Source organism: Triturus cristatus, chromosome 3_2, assembly GCF_964204655.1.
Source record: "Triturus cristatus chromosome 3_2, aTriCri1.1, whole genome shotgun sequence".
Lineage (NCBI taxonomy): Eukaryota > Metazoa > Chordata > Amphibia > Caudata > Salamandridae > Triturus > Triturus cristatus.
In genome coordinates this window covers 651,249,094-651,266,763 of record NC_140584.1, presented here as the reverse complement: position 1 = coordinate 651,266,763, position 17,670 = coordinate 651,249,094, and the positions used below count along the sequence as shown (strand labels likewise).

Below are 17,670 nucleotides of genomic sequence, written 5' to 3'. Positions count from 1 at the left end.
ACAAGTACAACTACTTGTCCTCTGTTCACTGTATCTGTAGAGCTACTGCTACCAATTTAATGTATAAACCAACTTTCAAAAAAACTATATGTGCACTTCACATGTTAACATAACAATTCTCCAAAATTATGACAAAAGTATTAAAACAACTTGATCGTTTTGGAATTCATTGGAAGTTGTTGACATCAAGCGTTTCCCCAGAGGCACGCAAGACTACGTCCGTAATCGCTTCTATTCTCGTCCAGTAAGGAACTAAGAGCAGGATCCGTTTCACGGAGATTAAAGCCCCAAAAGATGGGCCAAAGGGGCCCGAAATGCATTGGGCATATAAAGGAAACGGAATACCTGCATTGTTTTGAATCATAATTTCAGATTAAATCATATTTTTATCAAGAAATACTTTTGTCATAATTTTGGAGAATTGTATGTTAACATGTGAAGTGCACATATAGTTTTCTAAAGTTGGTTTATACGTTAAATTGGTAGCAGTAGCTCTATAGATACAGTGCACAGAGGACAAGTAGTTGTACTTGTAGTAAGGTGAGGAATAGTAATTTTTACCCCTACACTATCCAACACTTTTCCCACTGTTGCACTCACTGGAGTGGGAATAGTAATTTTTACGCCTACACTATCCAACACCTACCCTACTGTTGCCTTAAAAGTATTATGCATTGTAATGGTATGCACTGTAATGGAATGCGTTGTAATGGTAGTTTTTAAAAATGCGTTGTAATGGCATGCGTTGTAAAATCATACGATGTAATGGTAGTTGCGATGTAAAAACCACATTGTAAAAGCATGCGTTGTAATTGTTTGCGCTGTAACGTCATATATTCTGTTTCACTGTTGGTTCACAGCAAGTTAAACAAAGAAGATGGCTGCTCATTCTCTAGCTTCAGTAAGTGCTAGAATGGTAAAGGATTCCAAATTCCTTGCTTTGTGGCTGCTGAGTGGTGCAAAGAGGAGGTTTTGCAATAACTCAATGCTCTTGCTCTCATAAATTCTGTATGTTGTATATAATTGCTGCAAGATACTGGAAGCCACAATGAATTTGTGAATGAATACAATTTAAAGTGCATTGATTTTTGAGAGGCCAGGCTGACATTCAAGCTCCCAACATACATCACAAAAGATATATCTGGATGTAAGTTTCTTCTAGTGAAACCATTATTTTGCAACAAACAATATTTGTGATGGATGTTTGTTTATGTAAGCCACAGCTAACAATGAACATCATAAGAATTATCAGTATTTAAACTTGAAAGCAGAACATCTAATCCATTCCAATTTATAGCTTTTCCTACCTGCCCCTCTGCATCTGAGTCCACCTTATGAGCATAAAGACTCTGCATTGTGTCACCTGGCTGTCATGGTGCTGCTACAGGTAGTCGGATGTATGGCCTGACACTTCCCTGGTTCTTCTGCTGTTAGCATTGTTTTTAATGCGCATACATCACCGACTTTGTGAATATAAGAGCAATCCCTGTATGTTGGAACATCTGGTCTCTCCGTACAGTTGCATGGTTCTCTTGGAGATAGCAAGGCAGCAGCATCCTCATCATTTAGTGGGAACACTCTATGTTTCCAAATCTCTGGCTTTAAAAAAGGGAGCACGGAATTACAATTAGCTTGGATGTGAGCAGAATATCAAGTACTTACGGTTGAATAAATGAACACCTTGACCATGTTGAGGACTGGGACTTAGGGAAAGGTCATTGTTATTATATCCCCACAAACATAATTTGCAATTATAGTAAACATCTATTGTTTAGGAATGTAACTAAAGAAACTTTACTGTTAAACCGTATACTCATATGCAGGTCCCTGAACTGAAGCACTGTTGAAAAGCAGTTGTTTATTTGAAAAATAATTTCGAACAAGCATTGGCAAAGCTAATAGGTTTCACCTATGAGAGATCTATTGGCTTTGTCAATATTTTTCTACATGTTGCACAGCAGAAAGAGCTTCTTTGCAACATGGCTTAAAGTAAAAAACAAACAAATAAAAAGCACTATGATGCAGCCAGCATTGATCGCGTCATATCGCTTTTTTTCTCTTGAAGCCATGTTACACAGCAGCCTGTGCTGCTGTGCAATATGTGTAAAAACAGCGTGGGGGTTTTCAGGGGGAAAACAACATGGAGGAGCGAGGGAGTGGGGAAACAAACCACAGACAAATGGAGGAGGGTGGGATTGGAAACAAACCACAGACAGACATCGGGAAGGGGGTGAGCGGTGCGGAAACAAACTACAGACAGCAGGAGGGGTCGGTGTGGTGAAACAAACCAGACAGCGGGAGGAGGGCGGGGGGATTCTACATGAGAAAGGAAGCAATAAAAGAGTGAGGAGGGCAGGAGTGAGGAAGAGGGACTGCAGACACATGCACTCAATAAGAGTGTATGTAAAACGTTTTTTTTTTTTTTTTAAAGAGTACCAGCAGGTGCCTGCTGCCAGTGGAAGGACACTGGCCGCAGACAGGAAGCTGTACTTGGTCCATACTCCATGGCAGGGATACACACAAAGCCCCCGGAGGAAGCCGAGGTGAGGAGGATGTTCTGGCCAATAAGAAGCAAGGAAGCACAAATGATGTTGGAGCCAACCAATGGCAAGTAAGGGCCAGGCTCAAAGCTTGTTTAAAGCTTTAGTTATAACATTTTTTACAGGAGATTTTGTAAGCACTGTGCTGGCGAAACATAAATATGAGGAAGTACATGTTACTTACCATTAATAGTAGTTCTCCAGTATGGGTGTCTTCTCATTTCAAAACAAGCAGGCCAGTGATGACCATCCACATTCTAAACCACATACATTGGTGTGTAGATTTTAATTTGTCTATGGATGGTGAGTCCCCCCCGAATTTTGTAGCGCTAAATCTTTGCACTTTGGTTTTCACAAACCCATGCATTTGTTTACCACAAACATTGGGAGGGCTTCCTAACTCAGGCCAAGCAAGGGAATTTCATGAGTCGAAAGATGAACATGATCATAAAGCCTAGCAGACCTAGAGTTTTTGTACAGGCACAGCCCAATCATACAGCCCTTCCATACATTAACAGGGAGATGGCAGGGGTATGGGCACAGCGCAAAGGTAAACTTTTTGTACAAAAATCATCTGCTTGTGAAAGTTGATCCATTGCTGCTATATTTGTTGCCTTTCGAAGCATGACTGCCAATGCAACTGCTTAGCAAATCTGGGACGTATACTGCAAAGAAAAACAACTTGCAATGGTAAATGCCTAACATTAGATGGCGGGAGAGGGCACAGCATATGATCTGCAATAACACATGCTTAAAACTGCTAGAGTTTCCCATACCAGGGAAGGTGCCCTTACATTCTACACTCATGGCGTGGGTGAGATGAGTGAAACCAATTTCAAGAAGTCGACTCCCTTTACTTAATACAATATCCCTCTACAGCTAAGTTTATTTATCTGTAAGTCAAAGTACTGGGGTAAAGTTTGGACTACTAGTTGACCAATGTCTGCTATTGTAGAGTTCTCTGAAAAGGTACATTAAACAAAAAAGGAGGAGCAAGGGCCACATCTATTTAATGTGTCATTTTCCTCTCATGTGAAAATGGTGAGGGCCTTTCCAACACTTATGAAAAGATTAGAAGACATTTTAAGATGTGGGGCCTGGCTGGGCTCAAAATGGCCGACTTGTGTTAGTGGACCTGCTCACTTTGCCCCTCTTCCGACTAACTGATGCCTGCACCAGGTTCAGCTCACTCTTCCATCTCTCCAGGACCAACCTCTAACCTTGTGTCTCAGTGGCCTTCCAGCAATGCAGTGCCAAAAGGAGAAGCATGAATAGATCTATCGAAAAATACCTAGTTTAGAAATAGGGCCACCCTTGTTAGCATTACCAAATCACACAAAAAAGCTGGGCTGATGTGAGAAAGGTACTTTCACTGTCAATGTAAATCTTTAGGCACCATTTAACCTCCAATTTATGTAAAACCCTTTCTGCTGAAGGTGTTGGTTGAAGAAAGAAAATCGGCAAAGCGACTTTTTTTTCCTGAGGTGAAATGACATAGGAACTTGGAATAAAGCGTGGATTTATGGTTAATGTGACCTAGTCCTTAGTGAACCTATAAAAAGGTGTTTTCACTGAAAACCCCTGAATTTCTCCAACAGGCCTAGCTGAAGTTATTGCAAGGATAAAAGCAATTTCCACAACAGCATCTGTATGGAGGACATTTAAATAGGTTTAGATGGGCTTCTCATGATGTCCCCTAGCACTGTTTAATTGCAAAGCAGGAGGCAGCTTGATTAGTGGTGGGAATGTTCTTAATAATATTTTCATAAATTCTTTAATAATCCTGGTGGGAAAAAAAAGACAGAGACATAAGGTATTTGAAAATGGCTACTGAATCAATTGTAAGGAAAAGTTACATACCTGTAGTCCTAGTTCTTTATCGTAGGGATCTTCGATGACTTTGAATAATTACCGGCTGTCTGCGCGGACCCTGGAACACCTACTTCAATATAATAGCACAAAGTGGTTCAGCACTCAACGATAGAATATATAAATCTCAATGAGAGCATAGTCTTTATATATTCTTTTGTTGAGTGCTGAACCACTTTGTGCTATTTTGTTGACTTGGAGATTTCTCCAATTTATGGAGTAGGGAGGGGTGTATGTGGTACTGTAAAAATCGGAACCGTGTAGGTGGCATGGTCCCACCATGCCAAGTTTGGTATCAGCGAACCGCAAATGAACAACGCGGTATGTATGAGTGTTTTCGTCATGTTTCACTGATGAATTCACCGTGTATACGATACTACATATTGTATCCATGGGTTCCATTTTACAGTAGTAGCCATTTTGTGGTTGCCCTCACATAGGCTGCGCACTAAGGCCATGCCTAGGCTTAAAGGACACGTACATCTTCTGTGACTTCTCTCTGACCTGTGCAAGCCGACTCCGCTGCCCGAGGTCAATCCTGTCCGGCCAGTTCCTTTCTCGCGGCCTAATGTGATTAGCATCAGGGCTCGACCCATCATAAAGTCCCTGTTCGCACACGATCCCTGACTAAGCTGTTTTCACACCTGACTCTGTTTCCTACTTTATGGCTTGTTTTACGAGCAGGACGTGCCCGTTTTATTGGGGTCTGCTGTTATCTGATGAGGGTTCTGAGCCTTGCTGGGTACAATAACTGCATGCTTAATGAACTGAAATGTGGGATTGTCATTATGGCTCTGCTGTTCCTTTGAAACTAAAATATGTGAATGACCACTTGTAAAACAGGGGCGGTGTTGCCCCCAAAGCGTAATTTTGTGTATATAAGCAAAGACTGGTTTTTGGTCCGGGAGCAGTCTCCTGAGAACATACATCGTGTTGTACTTCTCGGATATCTGTGATTGGTCTGCAGCCAATAAAGACGTTCTTTGAATTCACCTAGAAGACTCTGTGTTTCTGTGGGTCTGAAACAGGAAGAATCCGAAGTCTTTGGGTGTGTTCCCCTGCACCGCTGGGTTCTAAAAACCCAGTACTTCAGTTGGCGCCCAACTCGGGGCGATTTCAGTGGTACCGGTCCAAGCCAGAGGTTCGTGAGAAGCTTCGTGTGGAAATTCTGGAGGAAGGCCGCCACTTCATCGACCCCTGCATGTCGACGTGGTCCGAAAGTCTTTTCTGCGAGGTTCTCCGCGTCCCGATGGCTACTAAGGACTGCTGCCCTGATTAATCGCCCTGTTTTGGACCCTTGACGATTTGGTAGAGCGAAACAATTGAGAGAGTCTTCTGGTGAAGTCATCGATACTTCAGTTAAGTATAAGTGGAGCGTCTCCCAGTTTGTTTGGTATCCTTCGGGATTTTGGTATCCTTCGGGATCGCTTTGATTTGGGTCTTGCAAGTGCCAAAGCCAGAGGACTCGTGTACTCACGAGACTATCATATTCGAAAATCCTTTGAAGTTTGAAACTAGACTAGTGAGCAAAGATGCCTGGTTCTAGTATATTTGGAAATTTGTTTTGATTTGGTTGTAAAAGGGACTCCCGATTGGAGGATTCGTGTCCGGTTCCTCCAATTGGAACTCCAACTTATGAGCTTTATGTGAAACATGGCGTGGGCCCCATTACGTATGATGAAGTATGGGTCCGATACACCAGAAAGGATGGTGTTTTAAAATGGCCCCAAAATGGTAGTTTTGACACAGAGAACCTAGATAATTTAGAAGTTAAATTGTTCAAGAAGAAAGCCCGGCCGGCGATGTTTGATTCCTTCCGCCTATGGCGAAAGGAAGCCAAACAAAAAGAAATTAAATTAGCAAAGAAACATAAAAGAGAGAGAGGTATGTCGATCATGCAAGCAGCTTTGCAGTTCAAGGATAATGAAGAGGACCGAATTGAGCAGTTGCATAGGCAACGCAAACTAGTCATTGATAAATGTTACCCAGTTTTGCCACCCCTTCAACAAGATGAGTCAAAAGAGAAAGATTCCCTAATGTCCCATTTCCTAAGTTCGCCACCCCCTTATGCGCAAAATGCTACAGCGCCTCCACAGCCCGTAAATGTGCAGCCTCCAGCTAATGCGCAGCAAGCTTTCCTGCAGCCGCCAGCTCCTCCTCAGCCGGCTCCTGTCCCGGTAGCACAGCCTTCCCAAGGGCCGCCGATTTTGCTACCTACCACTTCTGCGCCCCTTGCGACTTTTCCTAGCACATCAGCTGCCTCTCTTGGTGCCCTACCTATTGCTACCCCTGTATCTGTATCTGCACCCGTTTCGTTCCCTCTGTTTTTCCCCCGGCTCTTGCCTCGACTTCTCCTTCTGCACGACAGCGAATAGCTAGTGCAGTCACTAGTCTTATATCACCCCTCTTTGGGTCGTCTGCTACGACCCCTGGTCCACAGCGTAAGCTGTTACGTAGTCAAATACCTGGTTCTAGAGAGAAAGAAGAACTGGACCGCATGGCACGTAGATGGATTGTTTATCCTTCTAGATGTGATGTAGAATCTGTTGTTAATGTTTTTCATCAGTGGGAAGCGCCACAACAGCGGTACGTTTTTGAGAAAATGTGTGAAATTCTATGTGAGGAATTGGAAGACAATGATGTAGACTCCAGTCCGCAAGAGTTGTGTCAAGTACGATTTGAATTTGGAAAAGGTACGATTGTGGGTTCTGTTGTTGAGAAGGCAGTTGCGACACTGCTGTCTTTCAGGAATGGGGACTGTCAGCAATAGTTGTTTGGACAGGAATTCCCTGAAGGGAAACAAGTAAAAGCGCGACAATATCCGATGCGTGAGGTTCCTCCAGTTTGGAGACCTGGTGATGCGAATGCTAATCCACCTGTTCTGGCACATTTTCAGCGTGTTTGGGTACATGTTCCCTGGAAACGATCTGAAGTTTTAGCCCTTAAGCAGACATTGCCTGACCCCCGTAAGAATCCTGCAGAATATTATAAGGAGTTATCGCAGACTGCAGAATCATGTGTCATGAACCTGGCAGATATAGATATGTTGTTCGGGAATGTTGTTCCACAGCCTTTGTGGGGATTGATTCGCAATGCAGATCATGCTGCAGACCTAGGTGACACATGGACTAATATCATTAATGCAGACAATAGACAGGTTGGTGGTGCCAAGCCTGATCCCGTGGTAGCAGAACTCCCTGGTAAAATAATTAATTGCATGAAAACTTTAATGCCCGCAATATGTGTAAATTGGGATAAATTATCCGCGTGCAAACAGAAGAAAGATGAAACAGTGTCCGATTTCTTCACTAGGTTTGAAGAAACATTTATCTACCACAGTGGTCAGGACATGAGTACAGAAGGTGGCCAACGGTTATTTGTTGATAAATTTGTGCATAATTTGCTTCCAGAGTTGTGTAAGAAATTAAAAGATTCGGAGAGTTCTTGGGCCATTTCCTCTTCAGCACAAATACAGGCTACTGCACAGTATTATGAAAATAGGGATAAAGATGAGAAGGATAGAACAGACAAGAAAACAAAAGAGTTGAAAACGAAGGTTCTCTTACAGCAGGCTTATCCGCCACGTGCAGGGCAGAATAATTATAGGCAAACCCAGGGTATCTATCAGCAACCCCAACAGTTTCAGAATAATCAGCAAATGTATGGGTATTATCAACCACGTGTCCCTATCGGTCCCAATCAATGTTCGTATTGCAAGGAGGAGGGTCACTTTAAAAATAATTGTCTCCGATTTTTGCAACGCACAAATAATGCTCATGGCGCAAGAGGTAGAGGTGGCCAGCAAGCCCCAAGAGGTAGAGGGCGTGGGAATGTTCCCCAGAACGCGCGTCCTCTTCCGCCTCAAAATACGATGAATAGTTTTGATCAGCAAGCCAATGCGACCGGCAAGACAGCGCATTACTATAATAATGACTACTATGCAGAAGATGATGATACGGAAGGGAATGATTACAAGGACAGCCGTAGACAGAGAGAGGGAGTTGTTTCAGTGCCAGTGGACCAGAGCGGGCCGTATGTTAAGGTGACTACAGCGGGTATAACAGAGCCCTTTCTGCTGGACACTGGTGCTGTGGAAATATGGATTTTTCTGGTCAGTTATGTCCCCTATCTTGGACCCCAACGGTTCTATGTGCATGTTACAAGTACATGTATGTTCCCTCCAGTTCCAGTTATGAAGACGCAAACACATGTGCGTCCACCGTCAACATGTCCTCTTTCAGATCAGCCATGAATGGGCCGGATATTCCATTCCTAAGTACGAAAGGCCACCGGTTTTATATGGTTCACTTATGCCATTTTTACAGTCCAGGCAAGTAGGCCCTGATTCTGTCATCAAGCTTTTCTTGCTTTCTGCCTCTGAAGCTCCAGTCTGAGCCTGCATCTGTGACCATGAACTTTGTCTCATTCCCTGCGCGGCTCTCGAAGCCTGACATCAGCCTGTTGCCTGCCAAGAAACTGTATTTCACCTTCGAAATTATCTGCTCCGCTCCCTGCCCAATGCATTCCTGTCTAGTAGTTTAAGTAAACATTCTTCCAGCTACCAAGCAAGGGCCCGGTTTCTCTATCTTTATGCAAGTAATTCAGAGCCCTGTTACTATGGAAGATTCCTGCCCTCGCATCTAGTGTAGGCACTTAGACGCTTGTACACGCACTAACAGTCAGTATAGTCAGTATAGAATAAGATTCTACTCTAAGAGACCTCTCTTTTGTATAACATAGTTCTTTAAACATAGGATGTTAGATATGATTTGGGATTAAGTTGACTTGACCCTCCAGACTTCTGTCGCCACATGTAGAGCTAAATGTCAAGTCCCCCGCACCCCCTAGTTGCACGTCAATCATACGTCATGCTGCTGTGCGCGCATTTCTGCCAAGTATTTCTGCTGACATTGCGAAATTATTTCATAGGTCCACCCATATGTGACATCACAAACAATGACGTTTCCTTGTTACTCCCAATTACGCCTCTTTCAGCTACGCATGTGAAATGTTATCTTTGCTATCAATTGTTACGCCTCTTGCATTTGCCTCACTGTAATGCCTTTTGTATAAAAGTGATTAATTATCAATAATGTATGTACTTCACTTCCTGAACCTTCGTGGTGATGGAACTTGGAGCAACCGATTCGAATCGTCCATTGGAATAAAGCCCATTCCGAACCTCTAATACCACGGATTCTGCCTCTTATTTACTGAGCTATTTTTATTATGTTTCTGTATCAAATTAAGTCCCGGTAATTAAATTATTTACCACATGAATGGCGCCCGAACAGGGACACTTTCTCATCTCACGCGCCGGCGGTGCGTTGCAGGCCCGGTCTCCTGCCACAGCTGGACGGACAACAACGCGTACCAGCAGGATTTCCTGTATCTCCCTCCGGTCAAGCGGGGGCGACTGAGGCTGCGATCAACACCCAGACGAGGCGGTGAGAAGTGCGAAGTATCCCGACCAGAGCCTAGCTGAGAGAGCAAGATCCGAGGTATACAGAGGCCCACCAGGTTTACGAAGCTCAGAAGTGTCCGAAGTTGTCGAGTCCAGTCCGGTCCAGTTCAGTTCAGTTTCGTTCCGAGGCCTTCCGTTCCGAGCTACCCGGTGAGTACCATTACTGGGGAGGCGTTCTGGCGTGCACATAAGTTGTGCCGGTCCAGATGGGTTTGGGTACACAAATCCGGTCTGCACTGTTTCAGCAGTGTATCTGTACTGTTTAGCAGTATATCTAGTATATCAAGTATATAAATTCAGAATAATCCAGATAATGCCGAGTATTATGTTTAGTGATTAAGTTTTCCTTAGATCGTCATCATCATTGTTTGCTCATGTAAATGTTAAATGTTAAATGTGTTAATACGTTCTGCATATTGTGGTATGAATGACTGTTCATTATCGTGTTTATTGTATTAAGTTTGTTCAAGATCAAGTATCAGATCAGTTCCCAAAATGCCGCTCTTTTCGAAATTAAGACAGATCACAACTAGAAAAGGGGTACTCGAAGAAGCTGTTCCTATTCCTCCTAGGGACACTCCAGGGTACTTCATGTATCATAAACATGGCCTAGACGCCATATTATTTCTTGATTTATGGGTAGACTACACTAAGGAATTACCAGAAAGTCAGAGGTGGCCCGCAGCTGGGACCTGGGATGCAGAGTGCATCGTGAAAGTAGAGGAAGAATTATGGAAAAAGAAAGCTAGACAATCACAGAAAGACGCCATTGAATTATGGCGTAAAGAATCGTATAGACGTACAGAAAAAGCACGTAGACAGGAAGAGAAGAGTAAAGAGAATTCAAATGAAGTCCGAGAAAATCTATTAATTGAAGAAGGTACACGAGTGAAATCAGAACAAGTAGACAGACAAAGAAATGCCCTTATGAAGGGTATGTATCCCCTTCTGGCCGAGGGATTACCTAAGGCTACTGCGGGGATACCAAAAGACTTGCCACCCCCATTGTTTCCAATAAAAGTACATCCCAAGGGGCATCCTAGAACCGCAGAAGATGTTTTTCTTTCCTCATATTTAGATGACGCAGCTCCCGAGTATGCTAACCTCGCCCCGCATAGACCGTTGGCCGGGGAGGTTCAACGCCAAGATCCTGTATCTGTATCTCTACAGCACCAAATCCTGACACAAGTTCCGGCAAGCACATCTGTTTCCACATCTGTTCCTACAGCTACTTCTATAGCTGTGCCCACACCTATAGTTGCTGTATCGCGTTCAACGAATCCTTTCACGCCCGATACCCCAGACGGGGCTACCGGAGGTGCTACCAATATTTTTTCTACGCCACCCAGAATAAATAAACTTACCTTTCAAGAATCAGCACATCCACGTACCCCCAAACTCATAAATGCCCGTACGCTTAAGGAACTTCTTATAGATTGTAGATATGACCCTGTGCCCGGCAAAGAGGACGAAATGATCCTGGCATCATTACGTATCCGACGAGCCGCGGTGTATTTAGGGAAGTTACCAGGAATGACTATGCATTTAGATAATATATATCATTTTGTCCAAACAGGGCGAGATTCTGAATGTATTAACAGAGCTATGGAATACCAGAAAGTGGAGATACAAGGGGAACTGTTACGTTTCCTTATAAATTGTGTGATCAGAAATCAAGACCGACCGGGGGTAGACCCGGAAGCAATGCAAACTCTTACCAGATGGAGCCAGAATATATCAGAAGGGAGACATGATAAGCAAAACTGTATAATAGCCATGTGCCGAAAGATCCGTAAAGAAATAGAACGCCTACACGAAGAGAGATTAGCGGTAGACCAGTTCGAACAAAGCGAGGAGGAAGGATCCGGACTGCCCATAGGACAGTCAGACACCATAGCCTATGTAGGTAGAGGAAGATCTTGTAATAGTACTAGATGTTTCACTGATCCGATACGTCCGATATGTCCAGATAATAACAGGAATTTCCAAACACCTATAATAAATATAAGGTCCCCCGAGCATTCGTCCCAAGACGCTGACAAATTACTGCGAGAACGAAGGGGTTTTCATTTTCTCGATTCTATGGATGAACAAGAACTAGCCAGGTCAGCCGTTCATTGGGTTGACAGTCCCGGAAAGTATGATGATGATACAGTAGCACACACATTTTTGAATCTCACCCCAGATGAACGGCGTTTAGCTGGGATTTATATGATTCAACAACTTCTTATACTATATAAAAGCCAACATTCAGATCCTGGTCCCTTACCTGATATATTGACTGAATTACTCACGAATAGATGGAGAGGTTCAGGTACTAAGCTAATTAAAGAAATACTAGAATCAAGAAAGCAGTACATTCTTTTTGTATGTCCAGAACATGTCTCACTGCCCATGAAGGAAAGACCGATGTATTACATGGACAGACAGAATCCCTTACGAGAAGTACACCCAATAAAGGGCGAGGACAATCAGTTTAAACGTGTATTTGTATATACGCCCATATCGAAAATAGAATTGTTAGAAATGAAGAAAGTGGTACCCAGTCATGACAAAGACCCAGCGGGTTTCCACCGAGAAATTAAAGACATGTTACTCATGGGAGAGTATACCTATCCCGACATTATGACAATATTAAAGGTATTGATGCCTGCTGGCATTTATGAAAAACTCAAGGAAAAAGAGTGGGAGGTGGGAGACCAAAAGATAGACTGGACAGCATTAGAAAATGAAGAAAAGGCCCGAGGTCCAGGTTCGGGGCTTGGGGACAAAACTAAAGCACTACCAGGTTTACTAGTACAGGTACTGCCACGTTTATTAACTACGAAAAAGGAAGACTGGGGTGCAATATCAGCCTGTAAACAAAAGCAAGATGAAGACACTAGTGATTTCTATGCACGATTTGAAAAATGTTTTGGTATAAATAGTGGCATAAAAGCAAGTAGCGAATCATACCCACATCTGTTTGTGACAAAATTAGTTGAAAATTCCTTGCCCCAAGTGAAGAATAGAGTATTAAAATTCGAGAGTACCTGGCAAGGTAACACCCCATCACAAATGTTACAAATGTTACAGTATCATCACAATAGAATTAGAGAGGAACAAGATCATGAACAAAGACGCATGAAAGACACGAAAATGAAAATGCTAGTCTCCCAGACAGTTCCAGCTGAAGGACATAAAAAGGGTACGACACATTCCGGTGATTCAGCAGGACCTGTAAAAGGGACATGCAACTACTGTAAACAACCAGGTCATTATATACACGATTGCCCAGTCCTGAAGCGTAATATCGCCACAGGTATTACAAAAGAAAGACCACGGCCACTTAGACAGGATCAGAATGAACAAGGAGCCCCGCAGCATGCACAGTCCATGCCAGCTCCACAACAGTCTATACAGTTTGTGCCAGCTGCACCAGCACTGCCTGTTGCTGCCACACAAACCACAACACGACAGCTGTACCAGACCGCACAGTACGACTATCCTGATTATCAACGATACGCATGAACCAGCCTAGAGAGGGAAGTTGACTTACCCCTTATCGAGGTCCCTGTAGACCAAGAAGGACCTTATGTACATAGTGAATTATTAGGCCAAGATAGAAAATTTTTACTCGATACAGGGGCAAGTCGAACAACCATAAAACGTAGTGAAGTTCCAGGGGCACCCCTCTCAGGCTCACAGAATATTTCCCTTGGTTTTTCAGGAAAACCTATTGTTAATGAAGTATCACAGCCTCTTCCACTTACGATAGGACCCTTGACCAGAACTACAGATCTATTGCTTACTAAATCATGTCCAGAAAACTTGTTAGGTATAAAAACACTGAAAGCTCTAGGAGCTATAATATGTTGTTCTCCGGAAGGAGTAAGATTGTTTTTACGTGATTTCAAAGGTCACTATGTGTCTCGAGACATGGATCCCCGACTGCAGACTTTACCTACACATCTATGGGCACAAGGCCCTACTGATGTTGGTTGCATGAATATTACACCATATCGAGTTACACTAAAGGCAGGAGTGGTACTACCACGAATGCGACAATACAAGTTACCACCAGATGCTGTAGTGGCTTTACTACAAATCATTGACGAGCTCATTGCCCAAGGAGTGGTTGTCGAAACCGACTCCAATGTATGTAATTCCCCGATAATTCCGATTCTTAAACGAACAGATCCAAAGGCCCCGCCAGTATATCGATTGGTTATTGATCTGCGCGAATTAAACAAGTGCATTGTGCCACAATTCCCTGTGGTCCCAGATATCTCGTCATTACTGACAGCTATTGATTCTGAAGCAACATTCTTTACTGTAATTGATCTCAAAAATGCCTTTTTCAGCGTCCCTATAGATCCGGAAAGCCAATACTTGTTCGGATTTAGTTTAAATGGACGTAGCTTTAAATTCTCACGCGCACCTCAAGGATTTACAGAAAGCCCCAGCATCTATAGCCAAGCACTGAAACGAGAACTCGACAGTATCCACATGCCAGTAAACACTGCCCTGCTTCAATATGTCGATGATCTGCTGATCACCGCTAGAAGCGAACCTGAATGTGAAAAAGCATCACTGACAGTTTTACAATTTCTAGCCGAAAAGGGGCACAAGGTGTCCCCTTCTAAGCTGCAATTCTGTGTCCAGCGAGTTGTTTTATCTTGGACACTCGCTGTCCAAGGAGGGAAGGCAGCTTACACCCGACCGCATTCAGTTAATAGCTAACATGCCAATACCAAAGACACAAAAGGAGGTGCGGGCTTTTATAGGCCTCACTTCATATTGTAGGCAGTGGATCCCTCAGTATGCATTTTTAGCAAAACCACTCATTCAGTTGACAACACAGGAGGCAGCCACATCGACTGTTCTCCCTTGGACTCAGGAACATACACAAGCTTTTGAAAGCTTAAAGAAAGCCTTATGTCAAGCACCGGTTTTAGCAACACCATGTTACAATAAACAGTTTACACTCTTTGTTACAGAACGCGAAGGTACTGCCTTGTCAGTACTCACACAGGAACAGGCAGGATCCCACAAGCCATGTGCTTATTTTTCTAGTACATTAGATCCCGTAGCTCAGGCTTTGCCTGCATGCCTGAAATCGGTGGCAGCAACAGCTTTAGCAATCAGACAAAGCGATGCCATAGTGTTAGGACATCAATTGACAGTACAAGTACCACATGCAGTAGAGGTTCTCTTGAACCGCACACAAACACAACACTTGACTATAGCGCGACTTACAGGGTATGAATTAACATTGTTTCAGCCACATATAGAAATCAGACGTTGTAACACATTGAATCCTGCCACACTCTTACCCGTAATTGGAACAGACCCACTAGCTCATGACTGTATTGATGTTATTACAATCACGACGAAACCCAGACAAGACTTGACAGATGTCCCATTGTCAGACCCAGACCTGACGTTGTATGTAGATGGTTCATGTATGAGAACAAGTACAGGAGAGTTAGTGGCCGCTTACGCAGTCACAACGGATACTGAAATCATTGAAACAAACTGCATAAATACCTTGTCCGCTCAAGCCGCAGAGCTCGTCGCTCTGACACAAGCCTGTATTCAAGCCACAAATAAAAGAGTCAACATATACACTGATTCACGTTATGCATTCGGAGTTGTACATGACTTCGGCGTGCTGTGGCGAGAGAGAGGTTATTTAACTTCTCACGGTGCCCACATTCAGCACGGACCCCTCATTCATGCCTTATTAGATGCAATACATCTACCCACTGCAATATCAATTATGAAATGTAAAGCTCATACGAAAGTTACTGATATCATTTCTCAAGGCAATGATCTAGCTGACAGAACAGCTAAACAGACGGCTCAAACTCAAACATCCGACATGACAAAGACAATAGTCCCGACGCCAACACATTGTATGACGATTAAAGATCCCGCTCTTGATGTAATTGACATACAGACGCATGCTACACCAGACGAAATAAAGAAATGGACTGAATTAGGAGGGATTCAAACGGACCAAGGATGGATGACGAAGGAAAAATCTGTGTGGTTCCTTCCTGATTCAATGGTCCAAGTTATTATTAACACTATACATAGTCCAGCGCATCTAGGAGAAAAAGCTATGCTAGACAGCATTCAACACATTTGGTTCAATAAACATTTACGAGCAGCAGCTAAACAAAAAGTTCGTACCTGTATGATCTGTTGCCAGTTCAACCCAGGAAAAAGCGTTCCCGTAGAACAGGGTGGATTTCAGCCTCCTGATCACCCTTTTGAAATCCTTCAGATGGATTATATCCAGATGGAACGATGTCGAGGATTCAAATATGTTCTCGTAGTTGTCTGTGCTCTGTCCCGTTGGACAGAGGCATACCCGGTTTCCGATTACACTGCCCCGACTACTGCCAAACAGTTAGTTCGAGAATTCTTCCCACGATACGGTTTACCACGTGCTGTCTACTCAGATAACGGCCAGCCGTTCTCATCCGAACTAATGAAACACGTTTCGCTTTTGTTAGGTTATCAGTGGAAATTCCACTGTGTCCGACACCCCGAGGCAGCAGGTCTCGTAGAAAGACATAATCAGATCCTGAAAATCAGATTGTCCAAAATATGCAGAGAGAAAGGTGTCGACTGGGTAGTAGCCTTACCAGTTGCACTCTTTTACATGAGAATGGTAGCACACTCTCGAACAGGGCTATCCCCGTATGAGGTGATCTTTGGCAGACCACCAAATATGTGGGGGACGCCTATACCACGAAAAATAACTGATATTGACTGTAATATGCTGACAGATTATTTGGCTTCCTTGATGTCTGCACTACAATCTTGTCGTTCACAGGTAGCTGCAGCCTTTCCTGACAACACTGAGGTGAAACCCCATGACGTAATTCCAGGGGATCTCGTTTTAGTGAGGAACTTTGATCGAAAGACTCAGCTGGATCCTAGGTGGAAGTCGCCGCAATTGGTCCTGCTCACCACAAGGACAGCCGTGAAGATCGAGGGCAGAAAAGGCTGGATACATTCAAGTCATATCAAGAAATTTCATGGACTACCATCGGACGTAAACACCACACCCCGTGTGTCTTCACCCATTGACTCAAAACTTCCTTTTGTTGAAACCAGTAGTCACGAACAATATAAACTAAAACTCAGATCTAACCGGTCGGGAAATTTGCTTGTTTAAGTCCTCTCCAAGGTGAAGCGGTTGAATTTGTCCCTGACATGTATCCCTTAGATCTGAATAGAGAAAACACCCGAAAAATGTTGAAACGACATGCATACTGTAAATCACTGCGTAGTTATTGCACAGTGACGTTATTAATTTTGTTTTTCCTAAGTTTTTTAATAATTACTGCAAGTATATTGTTGCACATATATTATCCTATTTCTAGACATGTTTATAATGTTACTGCTGAACATTCTTTTAGTGAATTACCTCCGCATGAGTTGTCTTATAGATTTGCGCTGCGCAATAATACGTTTATTAGTATGTTACATCATTCCCATCAGGTTAGCAATGCTACAAATTGTTGGATATGTGGCCGACTCCCTCCCTATCAGAATTATAAAGGAATTCTATCTCTTTTTCCATACCCGTTCACACACAACGGCTCCTGTGGAGCATGGTCTAGTTTAATTAATTCCCTAGATTCAAATTCTGCAGTTTATCAAGACAATTGGGTATGGGGAAATTTGAACTTAGCTTTACTTAAAGTCTGCTACCCTAACAAGGAGGGACTTCCCAAGAGAACAGGAACTGATTTAGAAAATGAAGTATATGGATTAGGTAATTTTACGCTTAATCTCATG

General features: G+C 43.2%; 1 protein-coding gene across 1 annotated transcript in view; it reads right to left on the bottom strand.

Moving 5' to 3' along the window:
- Window positions 1–1,359: 1,359 nt before the first annotated feature.
- The window catches only part of KANSL1L (KAT8 regulatory NSL complex subunit 1 like), a 3,005,708-nt gene continuing 2,989,397 nt past the window's right edge, over window positions 1,360–17,670 (bottom strand). The window contains exon 14 of the mRNA XM_085647079.1: window positions 1,360–1,599. Within this exon, the coding sequence (XP_085503205.1) occupies window positions 1,360–1,599 (240 nt within the window). The remainder of the gene's footprint in view (window positions 1,600–17,670) is intronic.